The sequence below is a fragment of the Falco punctatus genome, assembly GCF_963210335.1.
Source record: "Falco punctatus genome assembly, chromosome: 3".
NCBI classification, from domain to species: Eukaryota; Metazoa; Chordata; class Aves; order Falconiformes; family Falconidae; genus Falco; species Falco punctatus.
In genome coordinates, this window is record NC_137582.1 from 115995134 (window position 1) to 116019161 (window position 24028).

Here is a 24028-nt window from a genome sequence, read left to right on the forward strand (position 1 = left end):
CTATTTAATTGTCTTTTTATTACCTAAGGACAGTGGGATTATTGGAGCCCTGCAAAGGGCTGCTCCAGGTATGTAAATCGCAGCCAAAGCCTGTGGGAACTGGGGCAGTAGCGTGCATGGGATGGGGGGTCGCAGGGACCCCCAGCCTTGGTCCCCGCGTGGTTACATGACGTTACTCCAGCAGAAACAGGAGTTCCTTGCAGGATGCTGCTCTCCCAGCTCAGCCACACACCTCCATGCGACGGAGGCATCCGAATTCTCCCAAGGTTTCCAGGCAGTTCTTTGGGCAAAGTCAACGTCTAAGGTTAATTACGTTCATCACAAGGAACAAAGCAAACACCCATCACGGAGCTAACCTGCTCCGGACCAATGGCGTAAATGCCGATCTGACTCAGACAGTGACACGATAAATGTGGATTTTATTTCATCCTATCTGAGTCACAGTGGAAGGAGCCAGATTTTTTTTAAAGGACTCAAGAAAGAAAAGGAAACACAGTCAGGACAAGAAGCCAAGATCTCTCAGTTCTACCAGGACTTAGAAATAATCTTTTTGATAAAATTATTTGTATTGCAACAGTACGTATAGTGCTAGCAGATCTTTAAACACAGCGACAGAAACTCCTCCACCTTCTTTAAACCTTGCAGCCTGAGGCAGCGCGGCAGTGCCAAAGGAATGACGTTCCAAAGCCCCGATATGCCCACAGCAGGATGGAGAAATGAACGTAAATTTCCCGAGTCATGGCTTCAGAACTCGCAGAAGCAGCTGTGGTCCTTGTCGAAGCCGCTTTTGCCCTGCAGATGGGTAGAACAACAATCCTGCGGGGCAGAACCAGAGCAAGGATTTCCCAAGCCTTCCCATTACAAGAACCGGTTACAGCACACGTTCTGCCTGCTCAGGCTGAAATTCTGGTATTTCTGAACAGCGGGTATTTGATTTTGCAATTTTAATAATCACCTCTTTAGCCCCGTGTTTTTTCCATATAGCAATTGCTATAAGACACTCTTCAAGCTCCTACCAAGTTATGATAAATGTCATTTAGAGCCAAAAGTTTAGGCACAAACCTGGGGCAGATACCTGAGTGCTGGAGCCATCCCTCTTCCCCACAGCCCAGCTCAGCACAAGGGCTGCCTGAGCCCACCCAGGCTCCTCACAGCTTCTCTCTGAGCACCAATGCTGCCGAGATTTTCCCCTTTTAAATCCTTTGCATCTGTCCCGCCCATGCATCGCACTATTTCTAGGTGATCTGGACAGCTTCCCCAGCTGCTCACTGCAGCGAGGTGAGCAACGGGACCGAAGCAGAGCTGCGCACGGCAGCGTGCAAACATTGTCACCGAGGTGGCCGAGACACGGGCTGCTTTCCTACAGCCAGCTCTAGTAGATGCACAAGAGGTTTCTACGATTCAAGTTTCTTTTCCTGGTTTAATAGTTACTCTGGATAAGCAAATGAGCAATTAGCACGGCTACATCTGTGATGTTATTTAAATTCAAATGGCACCCTGGCTGCCCATGAATAGTGGGGATGTACAGTTCAAGACAATAAACCCAAATGCTCTGTTGGCAGCAGGTGGAAATCCCACTCTCCGCACACTCCTTCTCCCACAAGGATGGGGCCATGCATCCAGCCACACTGGGCTGGCTTCAGGGGACTCACCCCAGGGGTGACGGATTTAGGGCTGCCTGAACATCGTGGCAAACCCTCCCTGCTTTGTACGGGAAGATCCCCGCTGCACCCGCTCTGTGCCACACCATCTGCCTTGGCAGTATGCTGCTAATCCACTTGTCACGTCGGAAGACACCTTGCTTTGCATCGGTGAGCATGATCGGGGGGAAAATTCAATGTGCACAACTGCTCAGGCTTCAGAGCCCAGCAGGGCAAGTCCCTAATTCTAGCGCAGCAAACCTATGTGAGCCTTGGTTACATCCAGACCCACTGATTTCCACCTGACCCCCCTGCTCTCTGCACTCCCGAGGAGATCCCATCCCCGTCCCACCGAGGACAAGACTCCAAGGGGTTATCTCCTTGCCGGCTGTTAGCACAGCTCCATCTCCACTTCTATACACCACAGAAAGCTGAGCAGCAAGGCCACCCCACAGCAGCGTGGTGGCATCTCACCTGTCCTCAGTCCCATCACCCAGGTCCAACATGTGGCATGTCACCGCAGGGGCCACCACAGCTGGTGCTGGGAGCTCCACTCCGTGCTTTTTGCATCCTTGATGTCAGCAGCTCCAGGGAGTTCATGGGCCGGGAGCCGAGGGCGGCTGCCCTGGGGACATCGACGGGCCATGGTGGCAACACACAGCCCAGAGGCCACCACGGGAGGAGCTGGAGAAGGGGCTGGTGCCACCTTGGCTCCACAGGCAAATCTCCACCTGCAATCGGCCAAGATAAACCGGCGCTGCTGGTTGCATCCAAACACCGCCTTGGTTCCTCCCTGATATCCAGGAGATCCATGTGGCGCCATGCCAAGATCCGGCCGCCTGCTCACCCAGCTGGGAAACTGGTGTCCAGCACAGGCAGCAGGGGGTCACAGAGCTCAGAGCCCCCCCAGCACTGGAAAATCTCTCAGCCACAGTGTCAAAGCCCAGGGGAAAAATTAGTGCAAGCAAATGGGGTTGATGTGAACAGGGACTTCAAAGCAGTTTTTTCTTCCTCTTTTGGGGGCAGTGATAGATGCTTTTTTTTCCCCAAAAAAATCAAAAGGTTTGTGGTTGATAGTAGGTGAGTGTAACGCTTCCACGTCAAAACAGAACCGTGGGGATTGCAGTGGGTGCAGGAAAGAACGGAGGGGACCTGGACCTTTTATAACCTGGAGAGCAAACATTTACCTTTGGGGCAGGATAGCACGGCAGGGCGGGCGTGCTGGGGCTCCGAGGGTGCAGGACTCTGAATTGTTGGCTCATCCTGGGAATTTCAACCTGCAGCATTGTTATAGCATACTCGAAAAGTTGGGGAGCTGGGGCCCCTTCCTCAGCAGAGCCGGGCGGTCGCGGGGCTCACAATAGCGGCATTCAGAGCCACGGCTCCGCCGCAACAGCGTGAGGAAGGTCCCAGTGGAGCCAGCACAGTGCCGGTGCCAAAGCAAGGCCAAGCAGGGCAAGGGGAGCAGCAAAGGACCATGGCGATGGCTGGGAGCTGCTGCGGCTCTGGCAGCCCCAGCCTGTCCCACACGCACGGCCCCTTGCTGCACGCTTTATTTTGGGGTGAATGGCAGAGCCAGGAGGCATTTCTCTTATCCCTGCAACTGCAAAGCTCTGTTCCTCTCCTCTGTTTTCCTCCACCAGTCTGAACTTTATCCAGGTTTGGGATCTGCCCACCAGTGACCCCAGCACCAGGCATCTTTAGGAAAAGCATGACACGAGTGAATGCATCCCCGAAGCCCTGGGTTATTCCTGCGCCGGCCCCACGGCACTCACGGGTATTGCTCCTCAGCCTCACTGCAGCAACGTTGCCTCTTGAACTGCCTAAAGAGTCCCAGTTATCAGAACGTTATGTTAATCACATGAGCATCACTGAGCATTTTATCACTAAATTTTCCTTACGCCACCAGGGAATGCTAAACCCACTGTACTGATGGGGAAACTGAGGCAGGAGGGAGGGATCCCATTAGCCACCCAGCTTTACACAGTGAGTCAGCACCCCCAGCCCAGCACCAACCTCATCTCCCTCCTCCTCCCCCAGTGAAAAACACCCAGAAAAGGACACCAAGCAGTAAATTAGATTAACATTTGCCGCAGTTTCTCCACGCAGGCAGTGGAAGGCACCAAACGCTGCGCTGAGGGCAGGGAGGAAGGAAACGGCAGCTGGAGAAGCACCAAGTCGCTTGCTGGTAACGTGGCTGACCTTGAGGCAAGGTGCTGTGGGCACGCAGCCCAGTCTGGGCGAGTGATGTAGCAAAGCCTTGCAGCTGCAGAGCAGCGCCTTCGGCTCAGGCTGAGGGCTGGAGCAACCCCAGCAGCCAACCCAGAGCCCCAAGGGGTTGACTTAACTCACAGGCTGCACCCCCTGAGAGAGTCCGATCACCCTCAGGACTGGGACTTGGGATCGGACTCAGGGGGGCTTTTTTTCAGCGGTGAGATTTACCCCGTGGTGGCCTGGGGAACCCACAGACCACTGACGTGAGCCCTGCACCCGTGGAGATGGACTCCTCCAGGGCAATGCCCTCTTCTCCCACAAAACACACAAATTACTCCTTTTTCACACAACTTCCTTCACTTATCTCTGTCCTGGATAACAGCAAGGTGTCCCCTTGCCTTGTCTGGAAAGAAGAGTTGAAGCTGAAAGTGGAGTCTGCCTCCTCCTGAAGCCGCAAGGACAGCTCCCTTTATCCTCCCGCATAAATAATAGAAGGATTCATTCACATGCTTGTAATGGATTAAAAATAAATAAATAAGGAGGAGCTCAATTTTGTTTTGCCAATCATGCACTTAATGTAATTTTCCCTTCTTGTCCCCTTGTGCCAGTGCATGTGGACTCGCAAAGATTTTAATAAGCTGGAAAGGCGCCAAACCATTTCTGTCTCATTAAAAAAATATCAACGTGGTGACAAAGGCAATTTTTTTTCACATCAGTAGTCAAATCCACTCACTGAATTAAAATCCAGCTGACAGGGAGACGATCAGTTTTTAATGGGAACTTTCCCCTTCCTGGCAGGGGGAAGCATGTGGGGGTTTATTCACAAAAGCAATTGAAAATTTTCACAACCGCTCTCTGGCTTCGGTTTCATTTGAAGCATGTAGCCAATTATTTTTAAAACCTGAATGAAAAATTATAAAAAGCCACTGCTCCCCACAGGCAAATGCCCTTCCAGAGCCTTCCAGGCAGTGCTGGGAGCCCAAGCACAGGCTGGACCCCCAGGGATGTTCGCTTCTTCCACTGCTCGTGCTGGGTCAGGGCACGGGCACCACGAAGGTACCCAAGGTCTGTGCTCCTGGGGACAGCCCTGAGCGGGACACGGCATCGGCACGGGTCAGGGGTGGGGGGAGATCCCAAAGGAAGATCTGGCCAAGCAGATAAGTGAAGCACGTGCTTTCGGGAGTCCGGCCGCACAAGCTGCAGCTTCTCTCCAGGGGCCATCCCCGAGCTGGCGGTGGCAGCTGAAACTCCATTTATTTCAGCATAGCCACAACAATATACACAAGCTGCAGCTCTGCCCCTGGGTTAAAAACAAAGCTTTTGCAGAGGAATTGAACAATTCTCCCCCTGCCAAGTTGTTTTCCCAACATAACCATTTTCCGTGTTTTCTTTTCAGTAAAACAGAAGGATTCAGAGCTTCCCAGGCTGGGGCTGTGGAGCATCGCCCAAGCCCTGCCCAGGATTAGCAGACGCGGCTCACACGCACAGACCAGCCCCACTCCCCTCCTGCAGCTGGAAGGAGCAACCTGAGCACTCGAGTACCCATCCAGCAACACCCGTCTCCATTTCTCCGTGAGCTTCTCCTACACCCCGGATTTATCACCTCAACGCCACAGCAAGATCTGTCCCTGAACAGGTCGCGTCACATGCTCATATCACCGTCAGGTGCCGGTGCCGCAGCCCTCGCAGCTCCTGCTCGCTCCCGTCTCACCTCCCTTCTCCCACGCCATCACTGCTGGTCACGCCACGCGCTCGGTGCCGCTGATATCGCGAGCGATGGCTACCTGCGGCACTCGGCCCGAGGGGCAGCATCCTGCCTTTGTACTGCAGGAAGGACGCAGCCAGCCCCCACATCCCTTCGGCTGTTTTCCTCAGCACGGCACGCAGCACAGCGCGCCCCGCCAGGGGAAACAGATGTAGGAGTTAAAATGATCCCTGTCCCCCGACAGGCTGCGCAGCCTCCCCCAGGACCCCACTCATGGCCCGGCAACTCCCAAGGGATTGATCCTGGATGAGAAAACCCACCGTTCTGGAGGAATCTGCCTCCATGCAAACTCCAAAGATAATTACTTTGCGATTAAAACACCTTGTGCTAAAGGCTCAGAGTCACCCTCTCCCTGAGCCACCAGAGCGCCGCGCTCCCAGCACCGACCCCAGCGCGCTCTTCCCTGCAGCGCTGATTCCTGGGGTCATCCAAAACAATCTTGGCAGAAAACAAAAGCAAAACCTTGCTGAAGGAAAAGGCGTGTACGGCACAGGGCGGCTGCCCTCGCTGTGAGTCACTCTGCCCTCTAAGCCCAGTTTCACCCAGCCAGATGGGCGTCAAACGCTGATTCACCTGCCCTGGGAGCTGGCCACATCCCAGTATAAAATACAACACTCCCAGCTAAGGAAGCATTTTCGCAGCATTTTGCCCTCCCCGGGACACTGGGGCTGGCTCCACACAATAGCTGCTGGGGCACAGCCCCCTCCCAGCTATACAAACCTCATAGGAAGCACGGCAGCTCATGTTTTTAAATAAAAGACTGGGTGGGGGGGGTGGGACGGGAGGAAACCAACAACCAAACACAAACCCCTTTTTTCCAGCAGCACTTTTAGCTCCACGACAAACCGGCTGTGGTCTGCTCTGCTTTAAGCAACAGCTTTCGGTTCATCCCCAGACGGGTGAAATACCAGCAGGCTTGCTGGCTGATGAGAAGTGCAGATACAAAAATCTAATTAAGTGGCAAGGCAAGGCCAGGCCAGACTTGGCTAGTCAGTCCAGAGGTAGAAATTAAGACTTCTGGGCTGGGTGGTCTTCATCGCACCCGCTCCCTCCCCTCCAACAGCTGCCCACAACCTCCTACAGCATCACCCGTGAGACGTCAGGTTCTGTTCTAGCAGGAGGCTGCGAGCTCCCGGCTTCATCTTGCTCCACAAGGGAGAAGCAGAACCAATGTTTCTTATTAGCCTGCTTGAATTAATTTAAATCACTACTTTTAATCCTGGTTTAAAGTAGCAGAGAGGAAGCATCTTTTCAACTCATCAGTTTGATTCTATTTTGCATTTGTAGTTTCATTTTTCTTAAGGCGGGTAATTGACACAGCCTGTAGGGGGGGGATTTACACTTCTACAGTCTCTTGACTCTAAATTTGAGGCAAATTTTTGTACACTTGATACACCATCCCTGTACACTTTTAAGCTGTTACCACATAATTAACATACATAGTTTTGAAACTGTTAAATACATTTTTCTTTTCTCCCAATTTTTACTCATCACTTTTCCAAGCTGTATTTAGGTCAAAGGTAATTAAAACAAACCGTGAGAATATTTTTCGCAGTTGTTTTGTGATGACTGATGATTTTAACAGCCATTTGCCACCTCAAAAGCTGAACAACTGACCAATTCCCATGCTATTTCGGTGGGTTTATGGACAAGCTCAGTCCAGCTGCTGCTGCACCGCCTGGACCTGAATCCATTTGAGGAATTTTGCTGTTTGTACTTCCTTGCTGTTCTTTCCAAGTTCAAGGCAGCACAAAGCACTCCTCTTCCTTCAACACATGCAGAGCTTAAGACGTTTTTTCTAGAGTTTGGTGTATTTTCTGTATTTTTCTTTGAAAAAAGCATTTTACTGCTTCACCACGCTATGCATCTGTTCTTCATTAGGGAGCATCAAGAGCCGACGCTTTCGTGAACAGGGCGAGTCCAGCACCATATTCCTTCTCACACCGTGAGGATTCAGCTTTCCCTTAGTAATGAACCACCCCGACTTAAAGATTATTTTACCATTTTAATAAGACTTTTTCTCCCACTGAAATACCCAAGTCTTTGGGTCGTGAACTCAAGTTTTGCACCAACGTTCTTAAAAACAAGGCTTCATGCCCACCTTCCAGTGCCCTTTTCTGAAAGATTCTACACAGAGTAATTTTCCCGTAGGCATCCTGGCCTCAGGCATCCCGCCCCGGCGAGGAGCGCGGCTGCGGGGAGCAGCTCCTGTCTCTGCTTCTTCAGGAATATCCCAAAGGCCACAGCTCTGCAATAACCACAGCTTGAATTTAAGGCAAAACCCTAAAATACTTTCCTTTAAAGTTAAAACCCACACAGATCCCCTGCGCAGGATCCCTCTGCAGTTAAATCTATACAGCACGCGCAGCGTCCGATTACCTCCCGAACGCTCCACCTGCACCAGCTCCCTGCACCCAGCCCCGCCGAACGCGTTAATAATACATCCCCGGTTAATAATTGAAGACCACCAGCCTTCAGCAGATCACCTCCAGCTGCAAAGTGGCTGCTCTACTATTTTTAAGATCGATTAAATTAATTCCCGGCCATCTTCCCAAGCCTTAATCCACGTACAGCATCGGGCAGATAAAGAACTCGCCCACGGATTTGCATGCCGATTGCCTCTAGGCAACCAAGGAAGCAAAACACAAATTATCTCAAGTGGACCGTCAGATTTTGAAGCGTGATGGGTGTTAAGCAAAGCTCCAGTTTTCCCAGAAGGAAATGTGAAACAAGAGAAAGCAGAAGTCAAACCGCTTCGTTCAAGCAGAACCTTGATGAGAACAAAGGCAGGGTTACAAGGGGAACGGTGGGTGAACGTTGTGCATTCAGGAGCGTGATCCCACAGGAAAGGGGCAACGCTCCTGCCGCGCGTTAAGCGGCCGACTCGGATTTCCGAGACAGAAATCGCTCAGCTGCGAGGCGCGGTGACAGGACAAGACGTACCTCCCGGCATGGGTGGGAACCGTCTCCATCTTCCCGCTTCGTGCTGCAGCCGGCCGGACTCCAGCAGTTGCGGCCTCTTCGGAGTTTTCCAGGAGAGCTGCAGTCAAGTTCAAAAGTCAAACTGTTGATCAAGTCCGGCAACACACAACCACCCACACCATTGTTCTCAGATTTAATGAACTTTTTATTATCCTTAAAGAGATATATTAATTTCCCAGTAGCTTATTACAATGACTGTGATCTGATGAAGAGAAACAAAATTCCACCGGAAAGTTCTGTGAATATGAGAGGGGGGAAAGAAAAGTTGTTGTACAAGAGGGAAGCCAAGTCGCTCCTCAGTGGAGGGTGGAAAGCCATGCACCACCGTCTCTACTACAAGTTTGGACTCTGGCTGAGAAGCGACTTGAGCGCGGTCAGCGCTGCGGCTGCCTGGCTGGGAACTTGCGTGACATGTAACAATGGGCTTTAAGCAGAGAATTCCAGGTTTTATGAGCAGATGATCCTACACTAAAACATCAGTTATCACACATCACAGCTGCAACGAAACTCAATCAAAAGACGCTTCCACACCCTGCTGAAAGCTCCTCTTTCTCGAGACTTTTTATACCAAAACACACATATTTGGAGGTTTAACGTTTGAGGAATGAAGTCAGAGTGCAAAAATGCACATGGTGCTTAAGCTGCTCCTCCAAACTAAGGCACCTCCCATCATATTTAGCATATAAATATTTAGCCTGCATGAGCCAGTCCTCTGGGTCCAGGCCCCCGCTTGGAAGGTCCACTTGTGTCGGACAACGTGGAGCCGGGCACGCGCGAGGTCGCACAGTTCTGAGCCCAGAACTCTCCCTCGGCACCGCCGCTCGTCACACCGGTCACGTCGGCTCTCGGGAAGCACCAGACGCTTCCCAAAGGAGCGGCAGCACGGCCTGTCCTGCACATCGAGGCAATTCGCAAGTGAAGTTTCCGAGTGTGAAGCTGCAGTGGTGCAGCTCGGGAAGCTGGCCCACACACAACTCCCCAGGCCAACTTCCAAAGTCACACAAGTGGAAAAATTTAATAATCCAACACAGAGTTTCTGTAAACCTCGAACTCTTGCACACACACCTGCTATTGTTCCACCTGTTGACACAACAAATCCATCTTTATCACGCACCGTGGCTACTGCCCTGCCAGTGACTCACTCCAGCCTTACCTTCACGCCTGTGGACTCATTTTCACTAAGTTATACAGTCCAATTAAACTTCAATTTATTATTTTTTGGCATAGTTTGATAGTTATCCCAGCAAGTCACTCATCTAAACCCGCGTTATCTGTCGTTTCCAGCCGGTGGCTGCGACTAACCAGCAAACGTACAGCACGAGCAGACACAGCACGAAAAGAGCCAGACCCCCGCAGAGGCTCCGCCGTGCTGCGTCAGGAAAGAAAAGGACTGAGAAACACAGGCACGAGGTTAACCGAGAGCGAGTGGCGAACAGATTGGAAGACTTTGGTTTGGGATGATGGGATCTCAATTCCAGAGGATCGAGAGGGAAACTCAGGGATGGAAGTCAACAGTTCACCAGGACAAAGTTGCACACAACAGCCCCAAATGCTAAAGGCATCGTCCCAGCCAAGTGATTTGGGATTCAAAGTATCCACGCAACAGGATTTAGAGTAGCAAGGACAGCATTAATAGCAACAGGATTTAGAGCAGAAAGGACAGCGTAATAGCTCATGAGAGGCCTCTTGCTCTCACCTGACTATTTAAATGCAGCAGCGGTATTTGATTGAATGGCAAAGTAGGAAGGAATTAAAATACTGAACTAAAGGCACTTTAGAAGTTATACTCCTCTCAAACAGCGTATTTAGTTGCTCTTTTGAAACCTAAACCATTCTTTATGGACAGATGTTAAGGGGAAAAAAAAAAAAAAAAAAAAAAGAGGAATGACCTGACAACAGAAACTCCAAAGGAAAAAGTGGGGGCACAGCCAGGGGTCTGGGGAGATCTGGTTGCGCTTCCCAGCCTGTCCAAACCCACCAGTGGTCCCGGAGGCAGATGACAACAGGCAGGAGGGACGATAAGCAGTCAGCTACTCAGGTACTGAACGTATTTAAAGAACACCCATCGCTCCTAAGATTAAAAGGCACACAGAGGTCACAAAACCCAGAAGAAAGCCAAGATTCCAGACCATAAAGAACGAGGTGTTAGCCCCCTGTGAAGACCGCACATGCGTACGGTCTTTCAAGACTGAATTTCAGAATTATTTGTGCTGCCAAGGAACATCACAGGAAAAAACTAACAATGAACGAGGCCAAGAGATTAGCACGGTACGCTGTTGGGTTCTGCAGTGGTTCTTAAGCACCAAATTCACTCAGATGTACTTTTAAAAATCTGTTTGTCCAGAAAGTTCTTGGAATTTATTACACACATTTAATAACAGATGATACTCAACATTCAAGTGTTGTTGAACTAAGTTTACAAGCACTGTAGCATACAATGTATACTTATGCTAAGAAACAAAAGATTCAGCATATAAGGGAGTGCAGAAGGAAGCTACTTTAAAGAAATCCCCTTCCATCCATATCTACATTATACCTGCTTTATTTTAAAACCCTACATGATGTAAAGTAAAAAGACTAATCAAATATCTACACTTAATTGTGCACATCACATCTACTTCAGATGCAGGACAAGAAAATTTTCAAAAGCATGTTCCATTCCTCCTGCCAGAGGAACCTCAGACTTCAGAATTGACTTGATTTCAGAAACAGAGCTTGAATTGTTAAAAAAATTCAACAGTAGCAATCCAGCAAGTTTCCAATATGATTATGAAAAAGGCAGTGAGCCACCAGGATTCCGTAAAGGAACATCCAAACCAGTGTTTACGTGACTATAGCTCGTTAAATTAAGTTAATGCAAACCTGCCATTCATTTCTTGCAGGACCTTGAAACGTTTTGACTTGCTATGACAAGCGATTTTCACCAGCAAGTATTTTGTTTGAAGCTTACCCACCCTAACAGCGTGCTGACCAGGCAGACGGTTTTACTCTTGCTTTGCAAGAACACCGATCCAGACACCACAGGAGAAGCCAGCCTACTGGATCAAATACTTTTTCATCTATCTGTGTATTCATTAACCCTGTACAAAAGAAAGCTGATTAGCAAATGTAAATGTTAGTATAAAAATAGCCAACATCTGTTTAAATTTAGAAATTTATTTTGTTTAATCCACAAGCTTTATATAGCTTTAGTTAAAAAAACAAAAACAAAAAACAGTGAAAACATGACAATATCCAAAGTTCAGGTTCCTCGAACTTTCAAAGACCACAGCTCCGAAAGTTGCTTATACCATTCAGAAGAACCATAACGAGACAAGATTTATGAATGGGGCAACGACATCTCACAAACAAAATTTATGTAACTGAAGGAATTTTTTTTCTGGGACTGCTGATCATGGAAACTGCCCTTTAAAAAAAGAACATAAAAATACAAATGAAATTCCAGTGTTCCAAATCAACATGTTACATCAATATAAACCCACAGTGTCCTGGTAAACAACATGCTTTCATTTATGTACCATTCTAAATTGCTATTTTTGATTCGCTTTAATGGAGACTATACAGGCAACAGTAGAAAGCATTAAAATGTATGTATTTCCTTGGTAATTCTGCAGTGGTTTTACTTCTGGGCAAGCTTACAAACCACAAAGGTTAGTAGCATAATGTAAGTGGATACAAAAGAAGTCAAATGAGACCCTCACAAATTATGCTAAAGGCTTTGTTGAATTTCAAAGAAACTAGGGAATTGATGGTCATGTTTAAAACCTCCAAAACAAATTCCTACTGCTTCTAAGAAGTCTCACTCTAAATGAAATTATGCTGACTGTCAATGAAAGAATGTCACTAGTACACTGTGGACACCTTTTGTAATGTAAATCCATGCCCTTTGTACATGGTGAACCTCAACCTAGCAATTATTACAACAAATGTTATATTCTAAAGCTCAAACACATTTAGCAATTTGAAATTGAATTCTGAGTACAAACCAAATAAAATGTACATTATATCAAAGGATTCAGCCTAGGATGGTGGTGACACTTGCGCCTTCCGCATTGACCTCAGTGCCTTCTCTCGCAGGTGTTTTTCTAGATCATCAAGGTTGTCTTCAGGTTCGCTTTCTGTCTCCTTCAAACAAAGACAAAGCATTTCTTCAAACACCGAAAGCTAAGCCAGGCTGCAGCCCTCCCAGCACAGCAAATCATAGAGTTAAAAAAAAAATAATTACGGGGCACCGAGTCGCATTTCTGAGGCAAGGCTGCCATTCAGAACGTCAGCAGCACACGGTCATCAACATCTATTTGACTGTTAAAAACTAGAGCCTCAGGCACCAAATCCCTACCTTTTTGGGTTCTGTCTCTGCTTCCTGGTCTTCCTGTGTTGAGGTGGTATCAGGTGCAGCCACAGCAACAGCTGCTGCGGCCGCTGCAGCCTTCTCCTTCTTGTGTTTTTTGTGTTTCTTGTGCTTTTTATCCTTTTTATGCTTCTTATCCTTCTTTTTCTTCTTCTTCTTTCCACCCCCTTCTTGATCCGAGTTCTGTAACAAACAATTTAAAATATATCACACCTTCTCCTTAAGGTTTCCAAACATCATTAGAATATGCCCACAACCACCCTGGGAAATCTGAACAGACTGAGCAACAACTGAAATTCCGTAAACTCAACACCATCTTCAGAACTGGGGGAACATCACACTTCCAGTCACCTGACAGGAGCAATCCCAGCGGACAGGGGTTGTAATGCGAGGCTGAGCTGTGTCTCAAACCAGAACATAATGCCACACAAGCTCGATCTGCTGGTCACAGAAGTGGCAGGCAAACCTCTGCATAAAAATTAATACAGCAGATGGAGTCTAACTCCCTCAAACACTCCTCTGGTGAATGGCAAGTGTCCCCAGGGAACACTGGGGAGAACAGACAAGGACGCCCAACAATCCGTTCTCTTCCTGTAGGAATAGCCTGCATGCGCACATGAAGACTAAGCATAAAGACGACCACCTCACTTTGTAGACCATGAAACCCATGCAGATTCATGAAATGGGAAAGACTTTTCCTACAGAAGTTAAAATTTATATATAATAGCATATTTCTTCAGACTCAGAAATGTTAAAAAGTTTGAAACGTATATGTTACTATTAAAAATTACTCCAAGGATATTATTTCCGTCCCCTACGGAACAACCTTAGCACTGTTCAGCACCCAAGTCTTCACGAAAATACCTTGCCATATAACCCAGAACAGTACTGCTTCTATAGCAAACAAATACCCTTGCAGGTGATGGGCTCTGAGTTGGGCTTTTAGCCTTTTTTGCAGGTGACCAGTTAGCAGAAGGAGAACGAGACCGTGTAGGAGATGGAGGTCCTTGATGTTTTTTTGGTGCTGGCTCAGGTGATCCTGATGCAGACCGTGATGAAGACACCCGTCTCGCAGATCGTGGACTTGGCGTGGAAGCCCTTAAAAAAAAAAAATAGAAGAGCCACAATTAGAAATATAAGAGACAAACCAAGAACGTAAAAATTAATAGAAGTGCCAAATGAACATGTGCTTAAAGCTTGGTTAAGGTGCCACTTAAAAATTGTTAGTTACTTTGCTGGCATATACTACAAAAGGCAAAACAATTTAATACCGCTGTGAATCTGTAATGCAAAAGGATATTGCAACTTGATAGCTTGATAAATACTACTACTACTGTTGTTCAGAAATGATTGCTCCCATTCTTCTGATATGACTAATTTATAACCACATTAAAAGTCAAGAGAATAGCAATGCTCTTTTATCATCCAATGAAGAAAGAGTGCAAGACATTAATCCACATTTTCTTTCTGAAAAAATTAATAAGCCAGCACCATGCTTTTGACTGTGCTCTAAGAGCAGCATCACAATGAAGAAAAAAAATATCTAGAATTTCAGCAGTTTATCTTGGATAACCAATTATGAAATGATTTATGAGCTAATGAAAAGTGTTGGCTCCCTTCTGAAGTTAGCTTTAGAATAAGAGAACATTTATCTTTCTTTTAACAAAGCTAGCAACAAAACTTATCTCGAGCTTCACTTCACCTGCTCAGTCCCAGTGCTTTGCTGTGCTGTTAGAAGTCCCATCCCTCAAACTCTACATAAAGCCTCCTTAATGCTTCTCCTCACAATACCCTTTATTTTAACAGATGTTTCCAATCTAATAAACTTCCAAAAATGAAAGTTACAATGGTGGAAGCTGAACAGAGCCACCAACATGTGAGCAATCTCAAGATACAGGAACCATTTTGATGCAACTCCCTGGCTATTCCCACTGCATTAAAACAAAACAAACAAAAACCCTCACAAAACCAACTTCAAAGACTGATTTTTTTTACTTTGTCTTCTTAGGTTCTGGTGTTCTTGACACCCTCCTGATGGGTCTAGTGCTTGGAGATGGAGACTGTCTTCTCTGGGGTGAAGCTGAAGCTCCCCTTCGTGGTGGTGGTGGGCTTGCAGAGGTATGAGAAGCTCTAGGCCGTGGTGAAGGTGAATGCCTTTTGTTTTGTGGTGGAGAACGTGTTTCCCGATTGGACCTACTGGGAGGAGATCCCTTCCTGTGCTTGGAAGATATCGAAGGTGAACGCCTTTTAGCAGTTGGCGAGCTCCTTTGTTTTGGCGGTGGCGAATGGGAGACTCTGCGTTTCGACTGTGGAGAAGGTGATGCCCTTCGTTTAGGTGGGGGAGGAGGAGAAGCCGTTCTTCTCTTCGGTGGTGGTGAAGGAGAGTATCGTCTCTGTATCGGTGGAGAGTATCTCCGTGGAGAAGGTGAGCGTCTGCGTGGGGGTGGTGATGGAGACCTACAAAGAAAACAAATGTTCAGGTGCCACATCAGCATGTGAGTTACTTACAAGTGTCTCACAGTTCACCCAAAGAGGGGGAAAAGAACTCCTCTACGAATTCTTTAAAACTCCATTTAATATCAAGAAAATCAGCTCAACTAGTGTTATTCAGTATTTGATAGAGCAATAAAAAATATCCAGGCCGCACACCTACCACACAAGACCTCACTAGCAAAACTACACTCCCCTCAGTAAGCCGTGAATCAAGGGACCAGGATTAAGGGGTTTCTTTTCACGTGTCATTGTTGGAAGTCAACAAGCCAAAAGCAACCAGTTCAAAGACAAAAATGCAATACAGTACCTTCGACGAGGTAAGGAAGGTGACCGCCGCCGCCTCGGAGGAGGGGCAGGTGAAGGAGAGCGTCGCCGCCTGGCTGGTGGGGGCGATGGACTTCTCCTCCTCCTACTAAAGACAGATAAAGGGATTTCTTAGAAAAGTTGCAATTGAGCCCCAAGATTCTTTCTCCTTCTGCTTTAACTGTACAAAATTATCTTGTTCGTGCACTTCAAAATGAATTATTTTTTGTTAGAACCACTGATGGAAAAAAATAGAAAAGACTTTCTAAACAGGGTGAGATGACACATTTTACTGTAATTCTCAGAGTCTACTACAGCAATCGTTAGAATTTCACATTCACCTGGTCTATTAGCACCTTGTAGCCACAGAGGAAGACCAATTCTCTCCCATTTTCTTCTCCCGAAAGCTCATTCCTGGCATCTCCCTTGCACTGAACCTAGTGATCATCTAATGAGTCAGACCAGGGTACCGATCCACCAAAAACATCTCCTTGTCGTCATGCGGTGACACGATTGCTAGATCCAACACAAGGGAGGAACTGGGAATGCCCAGCTCTGTCAGGCAGAAAAACCCGCGTTCAGCAGCGGTCTGAAGTTGGATCCAATTAAACAGTGTGAAACCGTACTCTTGAAAAGAGCTTTTATCTACGGGTCTGGAATGCAAAATGACTTATTCTTGAAAGGCAGAGAGAGTTGTTGCAAAACTGCAGCTATCTAGGTTAAAATTATTGACTACATGAACTGTTTTCTGCTCTGCAAGGTTTACAATAGACTTCTGGGAGGGGAAATTTTAATCAAACTCAGAGTTTTAAAGAAGAGGAATATTGAATTCTGTAAAGCAAAACGTTCCTGTTTTAAAACCAATTAAGATAAAACTATTGATTAAAGGAAAACATTGAGTAATGAAAAAAGCACAGAAGCTTAACTACATAAACCAAGATTTGCTTTCAAATGTGCTGGCTGCTGTTCTCCAAAGCAATGAGTTACACTTTTTATAGATAAAACAGTTTGCTCCAAAAGACAATGTTCTTTTATGGTTCAAAAAAATATCAGCCTTCAAAAGTCACAGTTGTCCTAATTAAACACGTATTTACACAATTGGCAGTAGGTAAATTTACCATGTTGCAAAACAGATTAAGAACTTTGGAATTCCAATCTGGTTTACGTAGAATTGTTTGACAAGATCCATAACTAGAATGTCTACATTTGTTGAAGTAGTCATACTTAATCTCATACATCCTTAGGTATGCTGCAACTATATTCTAACTAAGTCTTAATTACAGATTGCTCACAAGGGTCATTACACCAGATTAATAAACCCAACAAGCACCCAGCTTCCTGAACCTTCCTATATTCTGAGATCAACGTAGACCAAAAAAATTACACAAGTGTTAACACCACTGCCTACACAAGAGAAGAGAATATGAAGTCTGTGTTTACTACTAGTTCAAAATAGCTACTGAATTGAGGCATGAGACCTCTGAAATTCCAATTATCTGTGACCCAGAACACCAAGATCTTAATCACTTGTTGCAAGCATACGGTACCGACTGTCAATGGCAGCAAGAATACAAAGTAATGCTCACCCTTCCTTCACAGCTGTGTATGTGCAATAAGAAAACCCTGAAGAATAAAAGCATTCAGTCGTTTTCAAGCATCAGGAAGACGCTAATAACATTAACGTTAGTAGCTGTTACAGGCTTATGTGAATTAGCAACTGGCGAGCAATGAAGGAGCCTGAGCAAGTGTTTCTCTCCGTGGTTTTTGCCAGTGAAATGGTCCCAGATCCCACACGTCAAGGAACACAGCAGTCTGAATTTCCCTCACCTTACTACTCCGAGTGTGCAAGTCCGAAGGACAAAGGACAGCAAGTACTTATCTATGACAGTATAAATGACAGCCTGTCTAAATGATTTGCTAAACGTAAATCCTATTTAACAGATTAATTTCTAACCAACCTTTTCATCACTGGGGATTGCCATCTCTTTTCCATCTGCATCCTGATAGCAGTGGAGAAAAACAAAACAAAACAAATCTATCTGCCATACATGAGGCAAAAAACAAATGTATTCAAATAAAGTTCAGAGTAATTCTTACCAAATGACCACAACAAGAACACAATCTTGAGACAAGATTGGGCAAACTGGACACGACTTAATTCTTGTGTTGTGTATTTGCTGACAGTTGCATAGCAGATAAACAACATTAAATAGAAAAAATTACGCGAGTTAGGTTCAACTTAAGGAGAAATTACCGAGGGGATGATTCCTTCTGTCGTTTTCGGGGAGATGGTGATGGACTGCGTGAATGTGAATGGCGTCGGCGTCTACCAACTTCCCCATTCTTCACGATGGATCTTTTAGGTCTTTCTTCTTCAGATGAAGATGAAGAACCAGAATCTATAAACGTAGAAGAATCACTCTCTGGAAGATGATTCTCACAACACTATTAACACAGTTACTGATTGGGGAACTGCAGTTTAAACTACTAACCTCCTCCCCTGCAAAATAAGAAGCTTCTATTTAAAAGCAATTCAACTAAAAATAGTAGTTGCAGTCAAGTGATAAAGCAATCCATCAGAGCTGGGCAAAAAAATATCTGCAGCAACCTAACTGTCCATATACAATCTGACTAGCCAGATAATTCAAGAGGTGAACTTCAGTTACTTATAGAAACATTAGATGGACAAGAACCTATACCAGGCCTGGGTTAATTTACTGATTGGAAGCATACAAGAGTCCAAAATATTAGGAAATAACCTATTGCAACAACAGATTAAGTAACCCATAGCAAATATATTTCTGTGTGTGATGTTAAGAATTTAAAAGTGCAACTTTTAAAGATGTGAGCCATTAACAAGAGACATACCGTAACCTTTTAAAAGTTAGACTTTTTTCTTCATGAGCAATAATAGAAGTGATTTCATTATGAGTGGTACATCTTAAAGTTTATCACAGCACCGCAGCATGCATAGCAAATAATTTTAATCAGTATTTGAACTTAACGTTAACTACTTCCCACAAAAGCAAACTACAATCCACTTTTAGGAAATCTATGCCACCCATACCAGATGAAGACTGTTGATTCTGCCTTCTGTACTGACGTCTCTGTTGAACAGAGTCTGCTGTGGCCATTTTACCTCCTTTATCTTCTTCTGGAAAGGCACAGAGATAGAATATGTAAACTGAAGACACAAATTGACCTTGTTCAGGCAGAAACAAGGTTGTATTACAGTACATCATCGCACACGCTTTTTTTTGCCCCCTTCAAAATCTTAAAATAATATTGAGGCTGGAATACAACTTCAGTTGGATTTTTTTCCAAGAAAGCTTGGATAGAGATGTTTGAGGCAGTACGAGCGATCACCTTTATACTTCTGGGAACTCTTGCTTTCAATGCCAGTCTATCAAGAGGATTCAACCCTTACCACTGCCTTTTGTCATGCACCTTGATTAAAAACCCCACCCAAAACCAGTGCTGAAAAGAGCACACCATACCTGATTCAGACAGTTCTGCTTTCCTCGGTTTTGGTGCTGGCGAAGGAGATTCTCTTTTTTCAGTACTCTTGTGTTTGGGCGCTAAAAGACAAAGTCAGAAAACTCAGCTGCAATTCATTACGTTCTCGCATGCACTTCTGCTCATACAAACTGTACACACCATCTTTGAGAAAACAAAACCAAAACGCTAAAGCTGCTGGAACACAGATTTTTACTTCATTACCTGACGCTCTACTAGGCGAAACAGAGCCACGGCTTTTTCTTGCACGGTTGGACTGCTGGGGTGTTGGAGACCTGCGTGGTTTTGGAGGTGGACTTGCTGGTGGGGATGGTCTGTGCCTCCGTCTAGGGGGGCTTGCAGAAGGAGAGAGCCTACGAGTTTTACGAGGAGGACTGGATACAGTTCTTTTAGGTGGTTTCTTTGGTGGTGATCGGGAACGTGAGGAGGAGGAGGAAGAGCTACTGCCAGATAAGGATGCTGATGACCGTCTTCTCCTGTAAATCAAGTATAACATTAGATTCTGAATAGCCAGTTGAAGAAATGTTTGAGCATGAACACAGAATCGCATTTTTTGCAAGCACATATAGAGAGAGCCACATACAACAGCACTTCCAAAACATGGTGGACAGCCTTCAACACTCGCTTTATAGAAGAGGAGAATAATAACCGATCTTTCAGTTATTTTTAAACTACATAGTGAGCAAAAAATTGTTAGTGTTACCTTTGTTTGCTTTCTGTCAATCTACAGACTACAACTAAGCTTTTCTCCTGGGAGGAATTAGTTTTGTTTGGGCTCTCTAACTTCTGGATGGTTAAGAATTCTCCGTGTTAGCACATGTGATTTAATGATCTTCAGAACAGATCTCTTTAAGAGTTTAGTGTAAAAAGTTTTTATACCAAGAGGTAAAAATTTCAGACAACAACTCAGAATCAATCTATCCATCCTTATGTTTTAGTCTTTCATCTTTACTTTGTAATTTTAAAAAGGTAGGGCCTCTAGAATTCTGCGGCAAAATTTGTGGCAAGTTCTGTTGCAATTGTGTACCTGCAGAATCCACCTTTGGCTGCAGAATTCCTGAGAACCTGGAAAAAAGAAACCCTACCTTGAGTGAGAAACATTTGCTGAAAGGGAGCTCTTGTACATCTTGCAACATACATGTTTGATACTTTTCACAGTTTTCCCAGTAACTGTGTGAACATATTTACAAACCCAGGAAAAAAATAAAATAGTCATCACCTTGTCATAAAAAGGAAGAACTGTTCCTTCCTAAAAAAGAACAACTGCTGTATACACAGGAAGCATCACTTCAATTCTCTTCCTATGAAGAGGATAAGAATCTATTCTCTTCCTGTGAAGCTAAATGTCTATTTTGATATGGCCACAAGTACGTATCTTCTCTGCAAGGCAACTCAGAGCTTTGCTACTAACAAATTGCTTATGCTATCAAAAATGTGACCTCCAATACCAGAAAGCAGACCCTGAAGAATTTTTTTAAAAATAAAAACATGAAAAAACACATTTCAAGTCAGTATTTGATTTTAATTTCAAGATGGAAATGTAAAGTCATAATGTAAAAACTCCTAACAAGCAAAATCTTTACTTGTTCTAATTTTTTTCCCCAGGAAGGAAAAAAATAGTATTAAGACTTAAGCAAAAAAGTCACGAAAGATGTCATGTCAACCCACGCCGGGAGCTATCCAGAGCTATTTGAAGATGTTAACAGTTCTGAAATTGCCATTTTTCAAAAAGGTGGAATTCTCATCACTACTTCAACTCCAAAGAAATCACAGCTACTACTATGTTCCCCCACAACACACTTATGAAATACGGCACTGCAGTTTTTATATCACTCAAATCATACACCTGACAGTACCAAGATAAAACGAGCAAGGTAATTCTGGTAACACTCATTCCTCACAACTGATGTTCCCTTCAGCTTTCAAAGTTTAACATTTTCCATTGTCCCAAAAAAAGGGAATCTTACCGCCTCACAGGGGACCTGCTTCTTCTGTGTCTGGGTGGGGGAGGCATTCGCCTTGGAGGGCTCCTTCTCCTTGGAGATGGCCGTCTTCTTGGGCTTGGTCGCCTTCTAGGGGAGTAAGACCTGTCATAATCAAAAATTCAAATGAAAAGCAACTATCTAATTTTCAGAGTTGAGGAAATTTATCCTCAGGGGACTGAGGGCATCCTCAGAGTGTAGAGCTGTTTTTCCTCCAAGTGCATCACATTAAAGTAGCATTTAGGTTATATTGCAAAGTGTACATTCAGACACAATCAGTGCTTTGAAGTTTACCAAGACCTCTCTACTTAGTAAAATAATTCAAAAAAGGAGAAAAAAAAGAAGTAATCTACAACACCACCACTATCAGACCTACCTCCTAAAAGGAGGCCACACAGTTCCCACTAACAAGTGCCATACTCAGCAATGCCTACCCCATTCCTTCTCCAGTCAGCGTTAGTCACTGTAAGCACCTTCTCACGAACTGACAGAAGAAACCAACTCCCAAACCCATTTATCCATCGAACACATCCTTTCCCATTTGGCCTAAAATATCCATAGCTCAACATCTCTAAAAACATCACTACTTTAGCTGAGAACATGACATTACATTAAGAACATACATAAAGCACATCCATAGCCTTCAGAAGAAAACATTCAGTTCTCAACCTTCACAAGATAAACTGGAGTCCTACCTCGACCGTGATCTATGACGCCTTCTTGGTCGAGAATGAGATGGAGAACGTGATCGAGATCTTGACCTTGACTTGGACCGAGTTGCGGATCTTTGACGAGTCTTCTCTTTTTCCTTCTCTCTCTCCTTCTTTGAATTACGTTCTGGTGAAGTTTCCTTAGTCTCTGGTACAGGAGGTTCAGGTTTAGGAGCTTTTGGGATATCACTGTTAAAAATAAAAGACTTCATTTATAAACACGTACAAACCATAGCCCCTGGAGTGACAATTTAGAAGCTGCCAAGATATTCCCCTACAATGAACATTCTCCTGCCCATCCTCTGACAAGATGTTAGACCATCCCGCTCCAAAACTGTGAAAAGAATTAGAACATGGTACAATGATTCAAAGAGGATAAAAAAAAAGTAACATACAGGCTGCATGTCAACTTGCCAGAAAACAACACAACATTGTCAGAAGTGGAAAAGATGACTGTCATGGTTTAACCCCAGCTGGCAACGAAGTACCACACAACCGCTCGCTCCCCCCCTGCCCCTAGTGGGATGGCAAGGGGAATTGGAAAAAGATAAAACCCGTGGGTTAACGTAAGAGTTCAGTAATTGAAATAAAGTACAACATAATAGTAACAATCATAATGAAGAGGAAGAGAAAAAAAGAGAGAGGAATAAACCCTAAGAAAAATAAGTGATACACAATACAACAGCTCACCACCCGTTGACCGGTGCCCAGCCAGTCCCTGAGCAGCAATTGGCCCCTGCTGGCCCACTCCCCCCAGGGTATATACTGAGCGTGATGCTCTGTGGTATGGAATATCCCCTTGGCTAGTTGGGGTCAGCTGTTCTGGCTCTGCTCCCTCCCCATTTCTCATGCGCCTCCTCACCAGCAGAGCACAGGAAAACTGAAAAGTCCTTGACTTCGGGTAAGCACTGCTTAGCAACAACTAAAACAACAGTGTGTTATCAACACTATTTCCACCCTAAATCCAAAACACAGCACTGTACCAGCTACTTGAAAGAAAATTAACTCTATCTCCGCCAAAACCAGGAAAATGAAAGCACAGTGGCAGCTAAGCACACTGCCTTTAGAATTCTGCACAGAAAAAAAAATCTTAAGATTATTAAATAAATTCTTTTGCCATTGCAGGGGGCCAGGGAGAAGCAGGCATTTCCCCGAGACAAACTGCAAACAAGCATTAAGATAACGTCCATTTTTTAAAAGGCAATACGTAGTTCTACACCCACAGTTATCAGGCTTACCTGTTTGAAGTTGCCTCTTGAACAACAGTCTCCTTTGGTTTCACAGAGGGTTCTGGCTCAGGAGTCGCCTCTTTCTTTTCTGGCGCAGGAGTAGCGCTGCGGCTCTTGGTTCTGTGATGAGGGGAGCGAGAATGGCTGCGTTTCCGCTCTCTTCTGACAGGCGACGACCTCCTTCGAGGGGAAGGAGACCTTGATTTGCGTCTAGGAAAAAGAAGTGCCATTTCATAGCATCCCATAACGAATCGATGTACGGAATAAAGCCTGTGATATCCAGCAGCTAAAAGCTCTTCTGAATGAGGCAGACTCTCAGTACTGTTTACAGCAGTTAAGCACATGGAGGACTACTTTGTATTTTCTGCTAGTAATTAGCAGCCAAATTAAGATGTCAAAAAAACCACCACCACCCCAAAACAAGAAACCCTGGAACAGATCAAACCATTAAAAGCAATGTAAGCAATTCTTATGTCAAATTTGCTCTAGTTTACTTGCAATTACCATTCAGTAGTACGTCAGGCTAGCCTGCTAAGACAGCAAAGGGGAGTATTTCCAAAGCTCAACTAATTTGTCTCTGCCACGCATTCTCCATTCCGCTCTGGAGTACTGTTGATACATTGTCTGTGCAGTTGCATTACCTTCTTGGACTCCTGGATCTGTCTCTCTTTTCTCTGTTGTCTTTGTCTTCCTTATCTCTCTTCTCCTTGTCTTCATCTTGTTTCTTCATAGAAGCCAGTTTCTCTTGCTCTATCTATGCAACCAAACACCATCACTTAACTCAGAGGCATCATACCAAGCCCTTATCAAATACGTATGTCAAACAACAAAAATACACTGCTA

The 24028-nt window shown here is 45.2% G+C and overlaps 1 protein-coding gene across 13 annotated transcripts in view; it reads right to left on the reverse strand.

Annotated features, from left to right (window-relative positions):
- Positions 1 to 10932: 10932 nt before the first annotated feature.
- SRRM1 (serine and arginine repetitive matrix 1) overlaps positions 10933 to 24028 on the reverse strand; it is a 19991-nt gene continuing 6895 nt past the window's right edge. For 3 of the 13 annotated variants that reach the window (XM_080379204.1, XM_080379203.1, XM_080379202.1), the window contains 14 exons: positions 23827 to 23939; positions 23195 to 23395; positions 21942 to 22145; positions 21232 to 21351; positions 19469 to 19740; positions 19246 to 19326; positions 18816 to 18902; positions 18003 to 18147; positions 17707 to 17748; positions 15753 to 15857; positions 14948 to 15409; positions 13864 to 14050; positions 12941 to 13135; positions 11738 to 12726 (listed from right to left, as the gene is read on the reverse strand). In XM_080379204.1, the coding sequence (XP_080235330.1) occupies positions 12622 to 12726; positions 12941 to 13135; positions 13864 to 14050; positions 14948 to 15409; positions 15753 to 15857; positions 17707 to 17748; positions 18003 to 18147; positions 18816 to 18902; positions 19246 to 19326; positions 19469 to 19740; positions 21232 to 21351; positions 21942 to 22145; positions 23195 to 23395; positions 23827 to 23939 (2319 nt within the window). In that variant the 3' untranslated portion in view covers positions 11738 to 12621. Of the gene's footprint in view, positions 11682 to 11737; positions 12727 to 12940; positions 13136 to 13863; positions 14051 to 14947; positions 15410 to 15752; positions 15858 to 17706; positions 17749 to 18002; positions 18148 to 18815; positions 18903 to 19245; positions 19327 to 19468; positions 19741 to 21231; positions 21352 to 21941; positions 22146 to 23194; positions 23396 to 23826; positions 23940 to 24028 lie in introns of those variants that run through there. The other 10 variants (XM_080379207.1, XM_080379205.1, XM_080379206.1 and 7 more) reach the window with 10 other exon arrangements.